We start from the raw sequence: 18993 nt of genomic DNA on the forward strand, positions 1-18993 counted from the left end.
TACAGAGAGATTTGATCAATTAATCTAAATAATTAGTCTAAATAATTAATATCGAAATAGGCAAAAAAAGATTTACTTGCAAATATCATTAGTTACTGGCAAATAGATTTGCTAAAAATAATTACTACATCAATTATTTTGTTATAATAATTCTTGTTACAGTAATAATTTTAATATTAATATTTTCATTATTATTTATTAATATTTTTAATATATTAATAGTAATATTTTATTACAATATTTTCTAAATACGTGTTACATTTCACTTCAATAATAAATTAAATATTCTTTATCGTTAACAGAAAATATCATATTAAATTTGTATTTTTATTAATACAATTTGTTCAATAAAATTCTTTGATAAAACAAATTTTGCATCAATAACTGATTATACTAATAAAAAACATTGCTCTCACATGGAATATGCAAAGCAGATATAATTTCTTTTTGCAGAAAAATCCTTTATATTCGTGCGTTTTCCACATGAGATGTATTCAAGTATCAATAATTCCGATTATTTAAATAATGTAACACGATTAAAATTGATTTTATATTCTAAAATGTTATATAACTAAAAATCTTAAGTATTTTAAAGTATACATGTATAAGCTGATATCTTCAATAAAATAATCCATTTTGTTATTTCAGAGAATTGTATTACTCGGTGTCATGAATGTACATACACAGAAAGAACATTCGATGCGATGCGAGAGGATTATAAAAAAAGCACGTGCAGAAAATAGCGTATATTCAGTATAAAAACAGTATTAGCACAAACAACATTAGTAAAAAAAAAACTATAAAAACTGATTGCATTCAGTTCGTCCTTTCTTTACGTGCTTTGTTGATACACTGAGCAAGCAAAAAATTTAGCTCATTACCCAACTCACAAAATCATTATCAGAGATACTGTGTCGAACATTGACGACTGAATAGCTCGTTTCAAACGAACGAAAATGGAGCAAACATAGAAAAGTTCAATAAAACATTTTAGAACGTTTGTTAAATGTTTATTCAATCGTACGTCGAAAAATAGCTTTTGTGATATAAGAAAGAAGTATGGCATTTTTTTTAATTACAAATGAAAAAAATAGTTTTAAAAATAGTTTTAAAAAATATATATCAGCGAATTTATCTACGTCGCACGTTTGAGGATTTTTTTGCTATTCGCGTATTAAAATAATCCAATTTCAGAATTAAAATTTCAAATCAAGCAAGTTATAGAGAAAGATTGGTAATATTTAAAAAGAGACTTTATATGGTTTGATTTGTTTTATTGTCATTTCTTTTTCTCTCGTTTTCTCTCTCTCTCTCTCTCTTTCTCTCTCATATCAATAATTAAAGAAATTTTTATTCTGTAAATTCAACTGAATTTTTAAAAAAGAAGTATTCTTTAGTTGCGCAGATAGATATTTGAACGTTCATAGTGAATGCGTGAAATCGTAATGAATTCGACAAGCGATAAATTGACAAGTCGTGGAAACTAATACTGCCGAATACTCGACAAAATGAAGCGAGAATCAGCTCCGCATCGTGCGATGAATGGCAGCCTAACTAGGATCGGTTTTCCTCCGTAGGCTACCTAATACCGTAATTAAAACCGATTAAGCGAACGGAAACGCGACGCGGAATTGAAAACCGGCAATCAACCGGAAGTCGAGAAAAACACGCGCGCAGGGAAGTAGATAGAGAGAAGAAAGCCGGAGGATTACGGGATAGAGAATAGAGGAAAAATCAATATGTGTTATACGAGCGATGCTTGGTGTTCGATATCGACACTGATGAAGGTTCGTAAAACACTTCTCGTTGCGGAAGACGATCGAGCTTGCCGCAGAGACAGTGATTGTCAAATTTGGTTTCATTTAACGATTGACGTGATTGTCGAACTTGTCTCTCACTTGATAATCGATATGCTTTCTTGTATCTCATTGTATGTCAAATCAGCAGCACTTTTTTACATTCTACGAGCATTTTTACATCTATTGAAGAATAAGAAAATTCTTTCAAAGATTGAGTCCCCCTGAGAAATATTCATGGCAGTGGAAAAAGACCATCCACTTTTACTAGACCAATTTAACGTGGTTGAACTAAATTCTCAACATTCACAGGAGAATCATATTGTATATTAATAGCAATATTATTATTTTGATCAATTTTTAAGAGAACAACAAATAATATCAGATTATTTGGTCAAGTAATAATTTGAAAAAATATTTGTTGTTTCCTTGACAAAAAGTGTTTCAATAAACTAATTAACGAATCAGTAATTTGTGAAATACCATCAGTTACTGATTAATTAATGAGTTTATTGGAATATACTTGTTCTTGTGAGTTTTGACATTTCCTTATTTAAAAAGTGACAGCTAAAAATATTGTTTTTTTCTTTAGAAAAGATGAAAAATTATTTTTCAATGACAGAAATTATTGATTATTCCAATAACCGTAAAAAGAATATGTATTCTTTAATCAAATGTCATTTTTATCATTTTCGTTTTAAAAAAACATCTATTTAAGTTATGAGAATTTTTGATAATTTTGCAAAAATGAAGTTAACTTTTTGATGTATTGATAAGTTAATGTTTATTTAATTCATTCATAATAATAATAATTCGAAAATCAGATTTTCTAAATTGTGTCACTTTTAAAATAAGAGAACGATGTCATATTGAACCAATTTCAAAATGGCTACAAATAATGTCAGCTTGTCACCCAGGAACGTATCTTTCTTTCTGTACAAATCTTGATTCGCAATTTTAAATAAATAAAGCATAAATATGCACATATATTACGTATTTTTTCCAAATAAAACGCTTGAGATATTTTGAAATTGGTTGGGTTATTGTCGCTCAATTTTTTATAAGTGTTATATTGCCTTATTTGCAATTACCTTTGTAAAAATATTAACTAAGTAATAATAGATGTAATAAATTAAAATTAATAGACAAATATAGATTATAATTATTAACTCTCACCAGATAGGACCATCTTACTTAATGAATCAATTGCAAATCTTCATTTCGTACATACCTGAAACAAAGACAAAAATTTTATTAGATAAAAGATAACTTTATGTGACACTTTTATTATAAATTTTTTATAAGTCGAAGAGAAAGAACAAAACAGGGAAACAAATTTAGATAATTCCATTATTTTATTCATCCAAGAATTATATATTATATAATATGCACAATTATATAAGAAATATCAATTATCTTACTGTACTATATTAAATTACCTATACATAAGCAACAATATTATTTCAATGATATGATTGAAAATATCATACTGAAAGAGATTTCGGCGTAAGTTTTATTCTGTGAGTGAAAAGATGTAAAGGAAAGAAGAAAATATATACGTGCAGATTAATACAGAGTGCGAGAGAGACAAAAAGAGGAAGAGAAGAAGGGAAAGAGAAAGAGATTTCGAATACCAATACCGTTTAAACCTCTTAAGCATCGGCGGATATCGATGTGGATCGGTTTACTCGAATATACCGTGGGCTAGTACATACACGGGCGTATGTACTTCGTAAACATGCCTATTCCCAACGAGCCTCTTTGATCCAATCCGACGCCATTGAGGCAGTCGGTGGGAGACACGATGGCTTTCGATCGTGCTCCCAAAGCTTCAAAGCTCCGAAGATCGCACCGTCGAGAGTCGTATGTCCCATCACCTGGCCTTCCAGCAGCCAGCTTACCGTCAATGCCGCATCAGAGTGAACCAGATCACCGTTCTCTCGCGCGTACACGATCGCGTAATATTCTTCAAGCACATCAGCGAATGTTCTGGTAGAAAAATCAAAACGTTGCTCGTTTCTGTTGAGTGAACGCGAAAAATACAGTTACAAACGCGAAAAATAGCCGCAATGTAGACTATGCCATAAAAATTCTAGATCTCAATATTCTTTCATTTTTTTATATAATCCTTGTATAATTTCTAAACTATCCGATGTATTACAGCTTTATATTTTTATACGTATTGTTACACATTGGTTTAATATTTCAAAATGGCACGCCATTCAACTTAGCAAGCAATGCATGTATAATTAAATATTGTTAGTGGAGAAATTTTTTAAATGCAAACTCATTTTATAAATGAATAATTAAGGATGGTTTAATTGCTACTCGCGTTCATTCTCTTTGTCGTTCAGGAAACGCAGATACTTTATTCCATAAACAGAATTATGCAAAGAGTTAAACGATTAAGAAATTGAAATTTATTCTGTTGGTTCTGATTTTCCAAACAAGTTTTTATTGAGTTATAGCTTTATCATATCTTAAGGCACACGGAAGTTATTTTCATATTTTATGACGGTGAGTTCCAAGCATGCATTTGCATTTTAATTATTTCTTTATGAAAGTAAACATCTTCCTGATTACGAAGTTTTGTCACTACTTGCAAAGTAGTACAACGACAGTCTGGTTGTAATTAATATGCACATGACGCACGAAGGAAGATACTATGTAAAATAATTATAATTTCATTATCAGTTTCACAAGAAACGCGACATCTCCTCATAACAAATATAAAATTAATAAAGTTTATATATTGCGATAATTCTACTCGATTAAACGTGACACTTTGAAAAATTACAATAAAGTCTTTGCAAAAAATATAACTAACAAGGAAAAGTACTCAAGTATTCTGTTTTAATTTTGATGAACTTTTAATATGTTGTTTTAAAATCGAAAAGGGACACTTTTTTATACGAGTTCTATCGCAGCTTTAAGAGGTGAATACCCTTTAAAAAAAATCATTTTTCTTTTGAAATAAATATCATTAAAACTATAAGAGAGAGAAAAAATATTTGAAGTAATAATTGAATGATTTTAAGAGAACTTAATAATTATAATTTAACAAAATTTATAAAAAATTTTTTTTTATAAATAAACATTTTCTTATTTAAACAAAATTTTTTAAATTGTTATTATAAAATACTCTTGAAACTATGTTTCACTTTTATTTGAAACATTTTTTCTATTTTTTGTAGTTTCGATGGTATTCGCTTTGAAAGAAAAAACCATTTTTTTTCTAAAAGGTGTATCATCTCTTAAAAGTGCGACAGAGCACGTATAAAAAAAGTGTTCCTTATCTTTGTCTACAAAACAACATATTAAATGCTCATCAAAAAATCGGAGGAGAACACTTGAATTCCTTTCCTTGTAAGCAGTGCAGCAAAAAACTTGTTAGAAAAGATTGTTGAAAGAACTTCGTTAAAATTGACCTTTCATCCCTTTATGATCAACTGATTTGGCTCATACTTTGCCTCGGTGGATTTAAGATCCTTGGGTATTAATTGCCGAAAACAGAATTTTAAAAAATTAAGATGTTTCTGAAAAATCTTGTAGATGGACAAGTTCATCTACAAGATTTTCTGAACAGACATTCAGATTAAATGTGAAATTATAGAGTTTGTATGCTGCACTGTTTAAACTCTAAAGAGGGTGTATTTTTTAAATCTTACAATATTTCCTTATATAAGATTCATTACAATTATTTTATTGTATTTTTTGCCTCAAAATACACTATTTCAGTGTCGCTATAATGGCTTTTCCCGTAAAAGTTAATAATATATATAAATACTCTCATAAAGATATTTTCATAATTTTCAATTATGAAATAATAAAATCTAAATATTATTTGCGTATTCTCTCAATGGACGCACAACGCGAAGAACTATTGTCCAAAACGTTGCGACAATTGACGCAATCGTATTAAAGCAGAAAGTTTCATGAAATCTATTACATTCGATAATGGCATGCGATGTTCCCAATGTAAAAATAAATCATCGATATGTGGACGCGAGATATTAAACGTTTTCGCTTTCCTTCCATTGTACTCGCTGTGCAAAACGACATTGCGAGTCGTAATCGTTAGCCTTTTTCACCGAATTATTTTTTTGAAAAAAACAAAAAAACAAAAATACTGCAATGTACAGTTATACCGATATACCGTTATAGAAACGCAAAAATGCCGACTTTAATTAAAGCATATTTAAATTATCCGTATTTGCTTCCGCGTTTTGTATCTATCTCGCTCCTGCCGCTTATATCTCATAATCGAACAACGCTATTTTAACTAGGAACTGTTTGATACCTTGTACATACGCGTGCATATATATGTATGTGTGTGCGTATCACTGAGCACGATGATCAAACTACGCTAACAAACGATATTACCAATAGGCCGATAGCTTTAGACGCGAATAGCGAATTGTTCACGTGTACATGGGACAAATGGAACGTACTCATACATCTTGTACTGGATTTTGCAGGCGCTCATAAACACTTGTAAATATATGTTCACTCATTGATCAACAGTACGATACATACTAAAAATCTACGCAGCAATGCGGCCTGCTATGTAAGCGTGCGTACAAACGCGCTGAATAATATTGAGAGTTGTATAATAATAATAACGCACGTTTAATAACGTCTGCATAATGTTATATATCGACTGTATATAACATTCCTTTGTGTACATGATTTTCCAGTCCTTCATTACACACAAAAATTAAATCTGATGGGTCGTTCGTGTCCCGTCTTATTACGTATTAATTTTCATCACTTTTACAAAAATTGTTAAGACCCAGTTTTTCATTTTCTGGTTAACTTGTAGTTAGGCTTAACCTGATGTTTTATCCAATGGGCTTCATCTATGATGATATCGAATGAAACATCAGGTTAATCATAAGTTAACCTGTTACAATATATCTTACTGGCTAAAGTGCGTATAATGTTTATCAAGTTTTTATTACCTTTTGTTGCACAATTGTTTCTTCCAGCAACATTTCTCCAAATCTACGACCACATATTTTCTCTTTTTTCTTTAACCTTGAAGTAATTAGGAGGATAAGTCTCCAAAGTTCGACAATCAACTTCTCTCATTATTTCGCGTATACTATCGCATATACTATCGCAAAAACTTAAAAATAACTTACAATTAGTTACGGTAATTCAAACAGACTGAATTTCCGCGTGTGTAATAGCTTTCTATAACATGTTTTTGTTCATTTATAAGACACTTCTAGATTTATAACTCTCTACTTCCTCTGTCAGATTGTATCATTTTACGCCCTCTTTCTTGCCCTTTCCATAAATTTCTGATATACTACCCGCCGAACGCCGCTCACTACTTTTTCTTTCCTCCTCTCAATTCTCTTTCGCCGGTTCGATTCGATCACCTCCACAATACTTCTCTTCATCTTTCTGCATTCACTCGGATTTCATTTCTCGCGCTATGATCTCTCCTCTCGCACGGTCCTCTCTCTTTCTCGATTTCCTCCGTGCCATTATTTTCTCGCTGTCGCATCTTCCGTCGCCTTTTTCTCGTCTCTCCTGCGATGTATTCGCTGCAACGCGCGTCCGATCTCATACTATCCTCTTACGTGTCGTCGATTCTTTACCAGCGGCACCTTTCATCCCACCGCCCGCACGCCCTTCTTACTGTCCGAAGGACACTGAAATCGCATAAAGCTTTACGACGGATTTTCCATGCCGCCATTTCCGCCAGTCACGATGAAAGGCGGTATTCGTCACGACGGCCGATCTGGTCGGAGAAAAATGGGGAGATCTCGTTTGAACGAGACGAGGTCGGACGAAATTTCCTTGGCCTCTTATCGAATGGTCTGATGCAGAACGACGATGGAGAAAAGGAGGCGGTCGCGATCGGACTGATAGGTAGCGACAAAAGATGGTAAAGGAGGAGAAAAAGGGATTCAGCGGGAGAAGAGAGCAGAGTATCGTTACAAGTCAGTTGTCTTCCATGTTCGTGTTTATTCAGGAAGATGAATGTCTCTGGACTACTTTTTCCGGTAGTGCTTCTTTGCTTCATCTATACCGTCGCAGCTTCCAACGGGTGTGCATAAGTTGCAAGGTCTCTCGGTTCTTCCTCCTTTTGTTGCCAGCGAAAGAGACAAATAGCGTGTTCATTCTATGAAAAGAGAATCTCCCTTTATTCTTGCCAGCCGATTCTTGTCGCGATCTCTCGTCGAAATGCGATCTTGTTACTACAAATGCTTGTTTACGTTAAAATCAACAATGCTTTCTGGGACGCATTCGCGTCATTATATACGAGGCATTGCTCGCTGCACAAAGAATTCATTACGAGCATTCGGATTACGCTTTGCTAGATAATGCACCTTTACTCAGGAAAGCCTCAATGAGTTTCATGTTTGTTTAAATGACGTGATTACACTATGTTTGAAGTTTAATAGCGCTATAACATTAGCATTAAGATTGTTAAAGGATTCTTGACCAGCTCAAAAAGATGCAACACAATATCGATTATATGGCAGTGTAAGATTAACGTGATATAAGCACGATGTTCTTTGTATTGTATTTATTACAAGAAAAGTCGATATTAAATTCGGAAAAAAATGTCGACTAATTTGCATTTCTAGAATAACACGTTACGTAATAAATTATGGTTATATTCTCTGCATATGATTATGACTATTTTATATTTCTGTTTGTAATGAGCCTCTCATGTGACATTAAATATGTTTTTTTATTGCTGCATTCTGAACCGGTGCAATAAGTTGAAGTGAAACAAACGTATATTTGTTTCACTTCAACTTATTGTACTACGTACCAGTTCAGAAAGTGCAACAATAAAAAACAGACTTATTACTACATTACATTACAGTACTTATAAAGCAGTATAAATATAATTTGCGCAGGGAAAAAGGTCATAGCTTTAAACGTAGAGATGAGAAATGCAATATGAGATCATATAAAATTTGTAATTTTATATCTGTTTATACTTCCCAAATATTAAGACTTATACGCGTGTGTATGAAGTTATGTAGGACATTATAATATGAAACGAGATTATGTAGTTGCATCAAAAAGAGGAATGAAATGTATAAAATAGGAAAGAAAATGAATATCATATTCACATTCTCATATTACATTCTCTGCATTCTCAATAGATAGTCGATATCATTGTGAAGCAATTATATATACGAGTATATGAATAATATTCCAATAAGTTATATTTTCTCTCTAACCTTTTTGTGAAATGTTATTGTAGCTATATAAGTATATATTCATATAATAGCTAAAAATAGTCTACATTTTGCAGATAAGTAATCAAAACCGAGAAATTAAGCAAAAATAAGACCTGTACGAAAAATAACATAATTTTTATTATCCAAATCTAGAGTTATTTATACATGACACCTCAAACACAATATGTACCCAGTTTTTTTTTAATATTATTTGATATGAAGTTAAATCCATTACAAAAAGAACACATTAATAATATTAATTATTAATCATTAAAACTAGGTTTAATGTTTTTTAAGAGTCATAAAGTTTAAGAAGTTTGTAAATCCATGATTTACATTCCCATTTTTCTTCTATTCAATGTACTTTCGTTTGCTTTATTCTCATGCTCGCCTTCTTTTAGAAGGAGAATGCAAATACATATGAATCAAACGGCTGATTCACGATTGCTGTAGTAAGGTCCGCTGACAGAGCAGTTGCACGAAATTACCATTAGATCTTCTGGCGAAACCCGCGAAAACGGCTATCGGTTTAATTACATCTTGGGGGTGCAATTACACGGGCCAATTTAGAGGGCAATTTGAAATGTAATTGTCAGTCAAATCAGATGCCACCATATTCACTTCTGATTGAGTAATAAGTCTGTTTCAAAGTGCCAGAATATCCGATAACCGTTATATCGTATATATCAACGAGCACGAGGTGCACGATATTGTAATAAATGCACAAGTTAGCTAATCCTGTTTACTCGCGGTGCGCACTCTCTCCTTTCGTTTTTCTGTATTTTTTAGAATCCACTTCACGTAGATTGAAGAAATTACAGCATATATCATCGGTAGAATCATTAATTTATCTTATTAAAAACATTAAGATAAAAATATAAAAAAATATGAGAAGAGATTAATGAAATTTTCTTTATTTTTTAACAAAATAAAAAAAATTATTCTTATACTATATTTTAAAATAATATAAAAAGTTGGCGGCGATTTAGAATTCAGATAAATTATTTCTGTGAAAAAAGTAGACCTAAAAAGTTTTCAATAAGAAAAAAATGAATTATTTAAATTATAAATATACTTTTATTGTTAAATATAAATATATTGATCTTATTAAACTTTCTTGTATGTATATAACATTTTTTTTCCTGTAGAAAGTATAAGTTTTCAATCTTAATTACTTTTTGCAAAGATTATACGCCCCTCTCTCTCTCTCTTGTAGATATACCTACATATTTCCTTAACATGCGCAGATAGCTTTCTAATTAGCGAGTGATTACACATTATTAATGAATGTGCGTTGTTAAGCAAGATAATCTTTGACAAAGGTAAATGAGAAAATGAGATAGATACAGGGTCATTCTTGGATCGTATCTCAGTCGTATCTTGTCGAACGTTTACACGACTACGAAGACTTTAAGATATCCCATTTGTCATGTTCTTGAACGGCATTCAATGTTTCCACAGAACACGCTTGTTCTTCAACAAACTTTGAGTAGCGAATATTCTTGTCGCTCGCGTGAGCGCAAAAGATGCGGATACGAAGAATAATTTTGCGGACGGTGCAAAATCCAACCCAACAGGTGCCTATGGAAATTCGACGAACGTGCTCATCGAGAGGCGTGAATTTGTTTTTATTTTTTTAAGACTATTGTTCGGGTTGCATATAATAGCGTGCATGATTCATGAACGTACCAGCCTTTGCAGGTACGAAGAAAAGGACCGAAATAAATCAGAGTGGCAAAAGTAATACCGGGCATGGTGTTGCATAAATCACAGCGAACGGAGTCGCACGTGTTGCATATATCGTTTGGTGGACGGGTATTAATGACTTATGGTGACAGACCGGAAGGCCCGTTAAAGTAGTTTCGCTCAGAGATTGGTTCTCTGAGTTAGCGTTTTTAGTCCAAAATTTCTCAACTCTTGATCTGATATAATATATTCCATGTTGTAATATAACTTGGTCTACAGTTGTTGAAGTTTGTCGAAGCTATCTGTAGCTTCAATAACATTATAGCTTATAAACTTTGTACTGAAATCAATGAAAAGGGAAGCTGTAGCAATAGGAGTAATAAAAGTAAACAATGAATTAATTCAGCACAAATAAAGTATCCATGTAAACGGTTCATAAAGTAAACAATTGAAACGTACTCGTCAAATAAAGTTAGTTGCAGATGTTTCGAGTCTAGATTTGAGTTTTCTTCAGTGTGATTGTTATACTCGATGAGATCGAGTACAAGTTTAAATATATTTACTATTACGGAAGCTTACATAGACATTTCATTTGTACTGGACTTATTTTTGGAACTACAAATATAATAAATAAATAAATTTAATTAATTTTATATTAAAATTATCCATGTGTTAAATAAAAAATTAATAACACACATATAACGCAAGTATCTGACGCAAAACTTCACGATTTAATTTACTTTGCAATGCAAAATAAATTCACGCGATTAAGAGCATAAGTTTTAACACCGCATAAAAGTACAGCTGTACATTTTCGAGCGTTGCAATTATACGTCAGTTGCATAAGAAAGTCATGCAGCATCCGAGAAAGCGACGACGATGGTCTGTTTTTTTTTTTTTTGCGTCCGGGTTTCCGCATTACCAGGCAAAGTTATATTAACATTATATGTTACAGACCGTGTACCGAGAGCACCTCGTTTACAAGCTTAAAAAGCCTCTCAAGCTTAAAATTCCCGCTCCGGAGCGGACGGCCGGATGCAACGTCCGCGTGAATACTCGTTCTATTTGAGGCGAGATGTTCATCGTTAATATGCGGCCCACGATGCTCCCGTCATGTCGCGATAAGTGAATAAATTGAAGGGGAGTCAATGCAAGAACGTGACTGACCGCGAACATGCACTCTGGTTGATGCATCCTCGAAAATGTCACGTGACATCCGCCCCAACAGCTAATGTCGTATTAATACCACAAAGCTAGCTTGGGAAATAATGAAAAAATTGCACGAACTACATTAATTATTGAATGAGAATCTCGACTGAAACCAAATCAATTTCATTTACATTTCAAAGTCACATTTCAAAGGACACGTTCGATTCAAAATTTATTTCATTAAAAATATATTTTCTAATTCAATTTTTATGTTGCCTTCCATTTATTTTTCTTCGAAGTGAACCTCATCATAAACTTTTCGAGTATAATACTCAAGTAGCTTGCGAAATCTTGCAAATATCCATGATATTTTATTGATATACGCTATTCGTAGAATTTTGTACGTTAATGTGGCGCTTTGAGATATAATCCCGAAGTCACATGAAATATGAATATTTCCACCGTAGTAGAGACTATCCGCCGCAAAGGTTTCCACCGGCAAGGGTTGTTTTATTCATGACGAAACATACGCCATTAGATATACGTATCCGCGACATGCAATGGGACTACAGTTACGGATAATGCATTTTGTCACAGAGCGAACGAGTGTCGATTGACAGAAAATTGCTGTTCAACTTCGTTGCGAATACAATTCGATGTAGATACTGTTACAAAGAGGGATAGCTGTAACTATCCCGCCGACAGCACTATCCAAGGGTGGCAGATTTTGTGCGTCGGCGAAATGAGAAGCTTCGCGCTCTTGGGAAATCTTTGCGAAATGGACCGACGATGTCATTATACCATAATAAATGCATCGACCGCACTGGTGTCGCGAGCAGAACCTGGGAAATTAATAATTTCTAGCGTTAATTTGCAGATTATTATCGCGCCCACGTTGAAAACGGTTCTGCGGTGGCATTAATAATTTATTTATAAATAAACTGATTCCATTTTTATAATAAAGCAATGACGTAGTACAAAGGTAAAGATCAATTTTTATTTATTTTTATGTATACACCTTTTGTTTATAAATGGGCATGGTTTGACGAAACCAATTAATGCCTATATAATTAATGTCCGTTTTACAGATTTTAAACATTAAATAGATAGAAAGAGAAAAATAAATTATAAAGCGTATTAATAAAAAATAATCAAAATAAAATTAATAAGATATTAATAAAAAGGCAACATAATATCGATTCCAATCTTTTCGCATATGTCTTTCCAATTTCTCGCATTAAATTTCACCTTCTCGTGGCCAGTTATCTCAAGAGAAAAAAAGAGAAAGAAAGCAGCGTATATAGATTGTGAAGATTGCAGGGAAGAAATTGACAGAGTGGATATAATCGGATTCTGAGTATCCCGGATAAAGTTCGTTTGATTTCTGCCTAGCGGCATCGTCCATGCGAAATAAAGTCCCTGTGTGAAAGAATATCCGCGTCAGCTTTCTGTATCGAGAAATATCATTCCTGATCGGTCCGATTTATTCTCGTAATAAAGCCAAAAGTATTCTCCTTTGTGAGTCAGGTTGCTAAGACATCCGCACGTACGGAAGAAATCGCTGTATTGTCGCTCAATTACGGACGACATAGAGCATTTAGAGACTTTAAGAGAATTTATATGCTTTTGAAAGAAATAATTTATAAAGATTATAATCATTACGATAATATTTGTAAAATACGTATTATCATAAATAGGAACATTGTGACACAAATATTTTTTGTAACATATATCTTCTCTCTTAAATTGCACATAAAATACACGTAAATATTTTATCATTTGTGTTATTCAGAAAAATTGTATCTGTTTGATAGCGGAAACTTTTTAACAAAGAAACTTGAAAAAGATATTGTTTTTTTAAGGGTTGGACTATTGAATTCGATTCTGGTCGTAAAATTTTAAAATTCTAATTTTTAAAAAATAATATGATTATATAAAACTCGATTTAGGAGTCTGTTGGTATCACTATGTTGGAATGTAGCTAAAAAATGTTGAATTTCGAAAATCTTCCAATGAACGATTGAGTGTCACATGGCTTAGAATTAGAATTTGAAAGTCACTTTAAAAATGAATACTAACTATTTACGTAGCGCTGATAAACTTCAAATAAAGCAAAACCGGTAAATTGATGTTATATACATTTTGCAATTAAATATTCCTTAAAACTGAGTTTTATGATATTTTCTTGAAATTCTATTTACCATATTGGACTATTTTTTATTTTTAATCTTAGATTCGAATAAAGCACTATCAAATTAATCCATGAGCCGAGTTTCATACAAATCGAATTGAGCCGTTTACAAAATAAAATAATGCAATTACAAGTCGCTCATTCACAAAAGATTAAAAAAAGTTTAACTTCTTTAGTATGTAAAATTGTACAATAAAAATTTGGTATAATAAAATTTATGAATGTAGTTCAGAATATATAATTTCCAATTTTTTATTTCAGAATTATGGATATGAAAAGTAGAAAGAATCGTATATAAAAACTAGATTTATCTGTACTAAATAAATCGCGCACCTGTACATTTATTTATAAAAATAATTAAATTTATACCTAATGAATAAATTGCAAAGAAGCATCGCAAGCGCGTTGCATCACTATAAAGTATCGTTGTAATTAATTCGCTCGAATAAGAGGAGCTGTAAATTTCTATTTAGAATATTCTAGTAATTGTAAAGGTTGCTGTTGAATTTACGGTAGGTGCACTTATTCGATATGTTCGCACGGATGAAATCGTGAAGGATAATTTTGTTTACCGCCGTCATGTAAGATAAGAAAAGTGGCAGCTTTTGCGTACATTGGAACAGTTATAGAATTCCTACTTTCTGTATATTAACTAAATCATTTATTGTTACAAAAACCATAGCTACACGAAAAGAATTTTTTCTTAGTTTACTCTGAAAATATGATAGTTGTAGGACAACCTTGTATTTCGAAGAATTTTGATGTAAATCTCTCTCATTCATTAATAAAACAACAATAAAGTATAAAATAAGTTTGATTAATTTTACTGAAGTGCATGGTAAAAATTTTTTAAATATTATATTACACCACGACTACCATATTTTCAGAATAAATTTTAAAAGAAAATTCTCTCCATGTATAAATTTTCGACGTGCATTTTCGTTTCTCTAATGAATCTTTATTTACTTAAACAGCCACACCTACAGTCTTGGTACAAAAATATTAAATACCTTATTAATCATTATTTAATGTTTTATTTAAAAAAATTGTTTATGATATTTTAGACTAATAATAAAAAAATATATAATAGGTATCTAATATTTTTTAACAAAACTGAACGCACATACACACATACATATATGTCATATTTTATCTAAAAAATTAGAGCACGTCAATTTTGTTGTATAAAAGTATAATATATTTTTTATTTTCTTCTATTATATTACCGTGCTTACATATTTTTATATCTTATTAGAATATATATATTTATATCTTATTAGAATATATATATCTTAAAGAATTGCTTTTTATCACAAAAAGGAATAATATTAATAATCAGATTTGTTTATTTTTTAATAATGGAAATGGAATTATATGGAATCAGTGTTGAAATTTCCAATCACTCGTTATGCTATCCGTAATTGAATGCGCAGTAATTTTCTTTGTATGCACAGATATTTTACCAATGATTAATTTCATAATCCCCGACTGAATTTCTACCTTGACGTAGTAGAAAGATTTACTCATGCAGGAGTATCCATCTAAGGATATTCCTGAGTGCGCTCAATGAAGAGGAACCTCTTAAGTTAAGACTTTTAGAAAATCGATGTCCAAGATCATTTTATTTTAGATTTAAGAATTTTCCATCTAAGAGTATAATTTTCCCCTGTTAACAATAAATACGATTGTCTCTATATCGATTTTATTTGGATAAATCGAGAAATAATAAGAGTTCGGATACGGAATTCTTTTCCATGGATGCAGGAATATGCATTCAAATCTCAGATTCGAATGCAATCAACAGCAATCATGAAAATCGAATGATATTTCATTGTAATACTCACGGGACAAAAGTAATGATAAAAAGCGAAGCTTTTTGATAAAAAGTTCATTTTACAATTAACGACTGTTATCTTGAATTTATCGCGCTTTATTATTAATCTCACTTTCGGCGCATTACGAATCGCGTTAATATGTAGTCCATAGACGCCGAGCTTTTAGGCGCCGCAGAATATCGAGAGATCGATCATGAGTCAGACGAGCGTGAAAACCATCTGAGAAACGCCAAGTAACTCCCTAAGATGGTAAAGCAAACAACGACACAATGGAAAATCGGTTGTTTGGCTATCGCTCGAAACTTTACCCGAAAAGAAAGTTTTTACTCCAAGATCGGATAAAAAAGCACTGCCTGGGAACCGTTCAGCGATCACGAATCAACGGAGTTTACGTGGCCCGATATCGAAGGGCACCATTGTGGACCGCTTTGTTCTTCTTACGCTTTTAACTCTCTCTTCCGCGCCGATAATATTGTAACTTTTATAACTTCGTAGTAGAATAGACGTGCGCTCGTAATGCTCGTATATAAGTTCTTCCATGCGCCCGGTCTTCGCGAGCTTCGATCACAAGTAGATGTAGTTGACATCAATTATTCTTCTAGAAGAAGCGGCACATAGGCATGCACTCGAATATTCAGTTCTCTTCTATAACGTAACGTTCGGAAGAGAATGATATCCGCTCAGATAACGTGAAAGACAAAAAATACGTCCGGAAATGTGTCTCAAAATCGAGCACAAAGGAAAATGCGTAACCAAATCGCGCGATTCAACGGTGAATTTATTGTCTGCGTTCGGCAGAATGTCTTTGATGTTCTGCCAAAGGAAACACTGCAAGACGCACTTAAACTCACAATCAGATGGTCTATAACAGACTGCACTGAACTGCAGTGCACTGCACTGTACTGTACTGCACTGCAGTATAGTGCAGTGCAGTGTACAGTCCAGAAAATGCTTGGCGTGTCCGACTCGCATTAAAATGTCATAGTCTAGAACTAATATGTTTTCACAGTACGGAAATTATTTGCGAATTATTAGAGATTATTACATACAATATATTTTGCAGATATATACAATACATGAAAACAATAATTCAACAAAGAAGAGATATTAATAATTGCTTATTAATCTTGTAAATTTATCTATAATGTTGTTATATCTAAATATTTTCATGTCTATTAATAATCTATAGTTATATACCGAGTCGTTTTACTTGCTAGTCAGCGAGTCACTTGTATTGTTAAGTACTAAGAAAATGAGAGAGAGAGAGAGAGAGAGAGAGAGAGAAAGAGCAAAGAAAACGAATGCAGAATATTGAAGATGAGGAAAAAGATAAAAAACTATCGTTTCAAACAAAGTCTGCTTCTCGTTTTCGGTCAACGAATCCCAATCGCCTTGCTGCAAAATATCTGGGAGAAACCATTTGCAAATGATTAAATTAGCGTTTTCGTTACGTTATCGCAGCTGTAGTCCAATCGCTCACTCAACCGCACGACGAAGCAATTCATCGTGGCGCAGACCATCGATTGTTGGGCTCTTTGAACAAACTTTTATCACAGTTTATTCAATCATTAATCATTCTGGAGAAGTTAAGGAGATTCATAAGATTCCAATAACGACCGCTACCATTTGCGATTTTAATATGAAAGTCTGTATATGTCAAAACGTCAAGAACTATATATTTTGTTTTTTATTGCATTTTATTAAACAGTTATGCACGTATTCTAAACATATTACAATATATATTATTCTGAGTTTCTATAATAGTAATTTAAGCTTGAGTATATAATCTGCGAAAAATAAAAAATATGAATATTTTCAAATATTAATCATTTTTAATTTAAATTTTTGAAATTATGGGCCACTGTTTTGATTTATTTTAATAATATATTAAAAACATATAGTTAAAGTAAATTAAGAGAAAAGAAGTTAATTTACTTTGATCGATTGCGATTAATACTGTATTATAAGGAAATAATAATTTTTGTTACTAGCTATCACTACATTTATCAGTTGACTTGTGTATTTAGTTTTAATGTTTAACGTATTCATTTTAATTGTACTGAAGAGGGTCAAATCTTGACTGAAACGTATGTATCTACTTATTGTTATGAAATTGTTTTTAAATAATATATAATTTATTTACATCCTTAGTCGTGGCTGTGTGCTCTTTATTATTTAACCTTTGTAAAAGAAGTTAAACTTTAAACTATATAAAATACGATCTTTTAATCCATCACAATAAACTAATCATAAATTTATTTTTTAAATTTACTTTATAAGTAACTTGAAAAAGTAAACATGTTAAATAAAATCTTTAAAGTTTTTAACTCGCTGTTAGACTCTTCTAATTTACTAGACATATTCGCATATTTGTCATAATAAAAATATGTATATATTCAGCGTAAACTACAAAACGCGATATAAAAAAAATTGGTGTTTGTCTTATGTCTCTACGTTTATTTTTCGTGAAGTTACAGCGTTTTGAAAATCGGGCACACGAGCACATTGATGTAAAAGAAGGAGACCACGTTTCACTTTTTGCTTGTAGTTGGTACCTTAAGTAACAGGTGGCTGCAAAAAAAAGTGTGAAAACATGTACTACATGTGCTTTGAAATATGATACCTTCGCCATCGACGTACGCGTTGGCCATGTTTGATACTTAATCAAAATCAAGAATCGGTGTAATCGTCAATATTTTCATACAAAAAAATCGTAGGATAATCTTGGTCTCGATTAAAAAGCTAAGACTCTACTGCTTTTTTTAATGAGTGCCCCAATTACCTTTGTCAATTAATTTGCAAAATATCGTCAATTAATGACGAAAAAATATTGATTTTGTCCTAAGATTTTCAGTTTTAAAGACATTTTCATTAAAACTGAATTTAAATTTTCGCTAAAATCAGAAAAATCAGAAAAATCGCAACAATACGATCTTGATTCGTTTGAAAACTATAAGATTCGTTCTATCGTTTTTATAATGAGCCCATGTCTTACTCACCATATATAATAGCTACCATCTATTAATTTGTGACATATCGTTAATTAATTATAAAAAAATTGATTTTTCTCTTTGATATTTCATACTTTTTTTTTAAATCCTTATAGGTAATTTTTTATATTT

At 31.9% G+C, this 18993-nt stretch overlaps 1 protein-coding gene across 1 annotated transcript in view; it reads right to left on the minus strand.

Moving 5' to 3' along the window:
* Positions 1 to 3538: 3538 nt before the first annotated feature.
* Positions 3539 to 18993, minus strand: part of LOC108749156 — a 104758-nt gene continuing 89303 nt past the window's right edge. Inside the window, exon 3 of the mRNA XM_018487691.1 lies at positions 3539 to 3815. Within this exon, the coding sequence (XP_018343193.1) occupies positions 3539 to 3815 (277 nt within the window). The remainder of the gene's footprint in view (positions 3816 to 18993) is intronic.

This window comes from Trachymyrmex septentrionalis, unplaced genomic scaffold (assembly GCF_001594115.1).
Source record: "Trachymyrmex septentrionalis isolate Tsep2-gDNA-1 unplaced genomic scaffold, Tsep1.0 scaffold27, whole genome shotgun sequence".
Lineage (NCBI taxonomy): Eukaryota > Metazoa > Arthropoda > Insecta > Hymenoptera > Formicidae > Trachymyrmex > Trachymyrmex septentrionalis.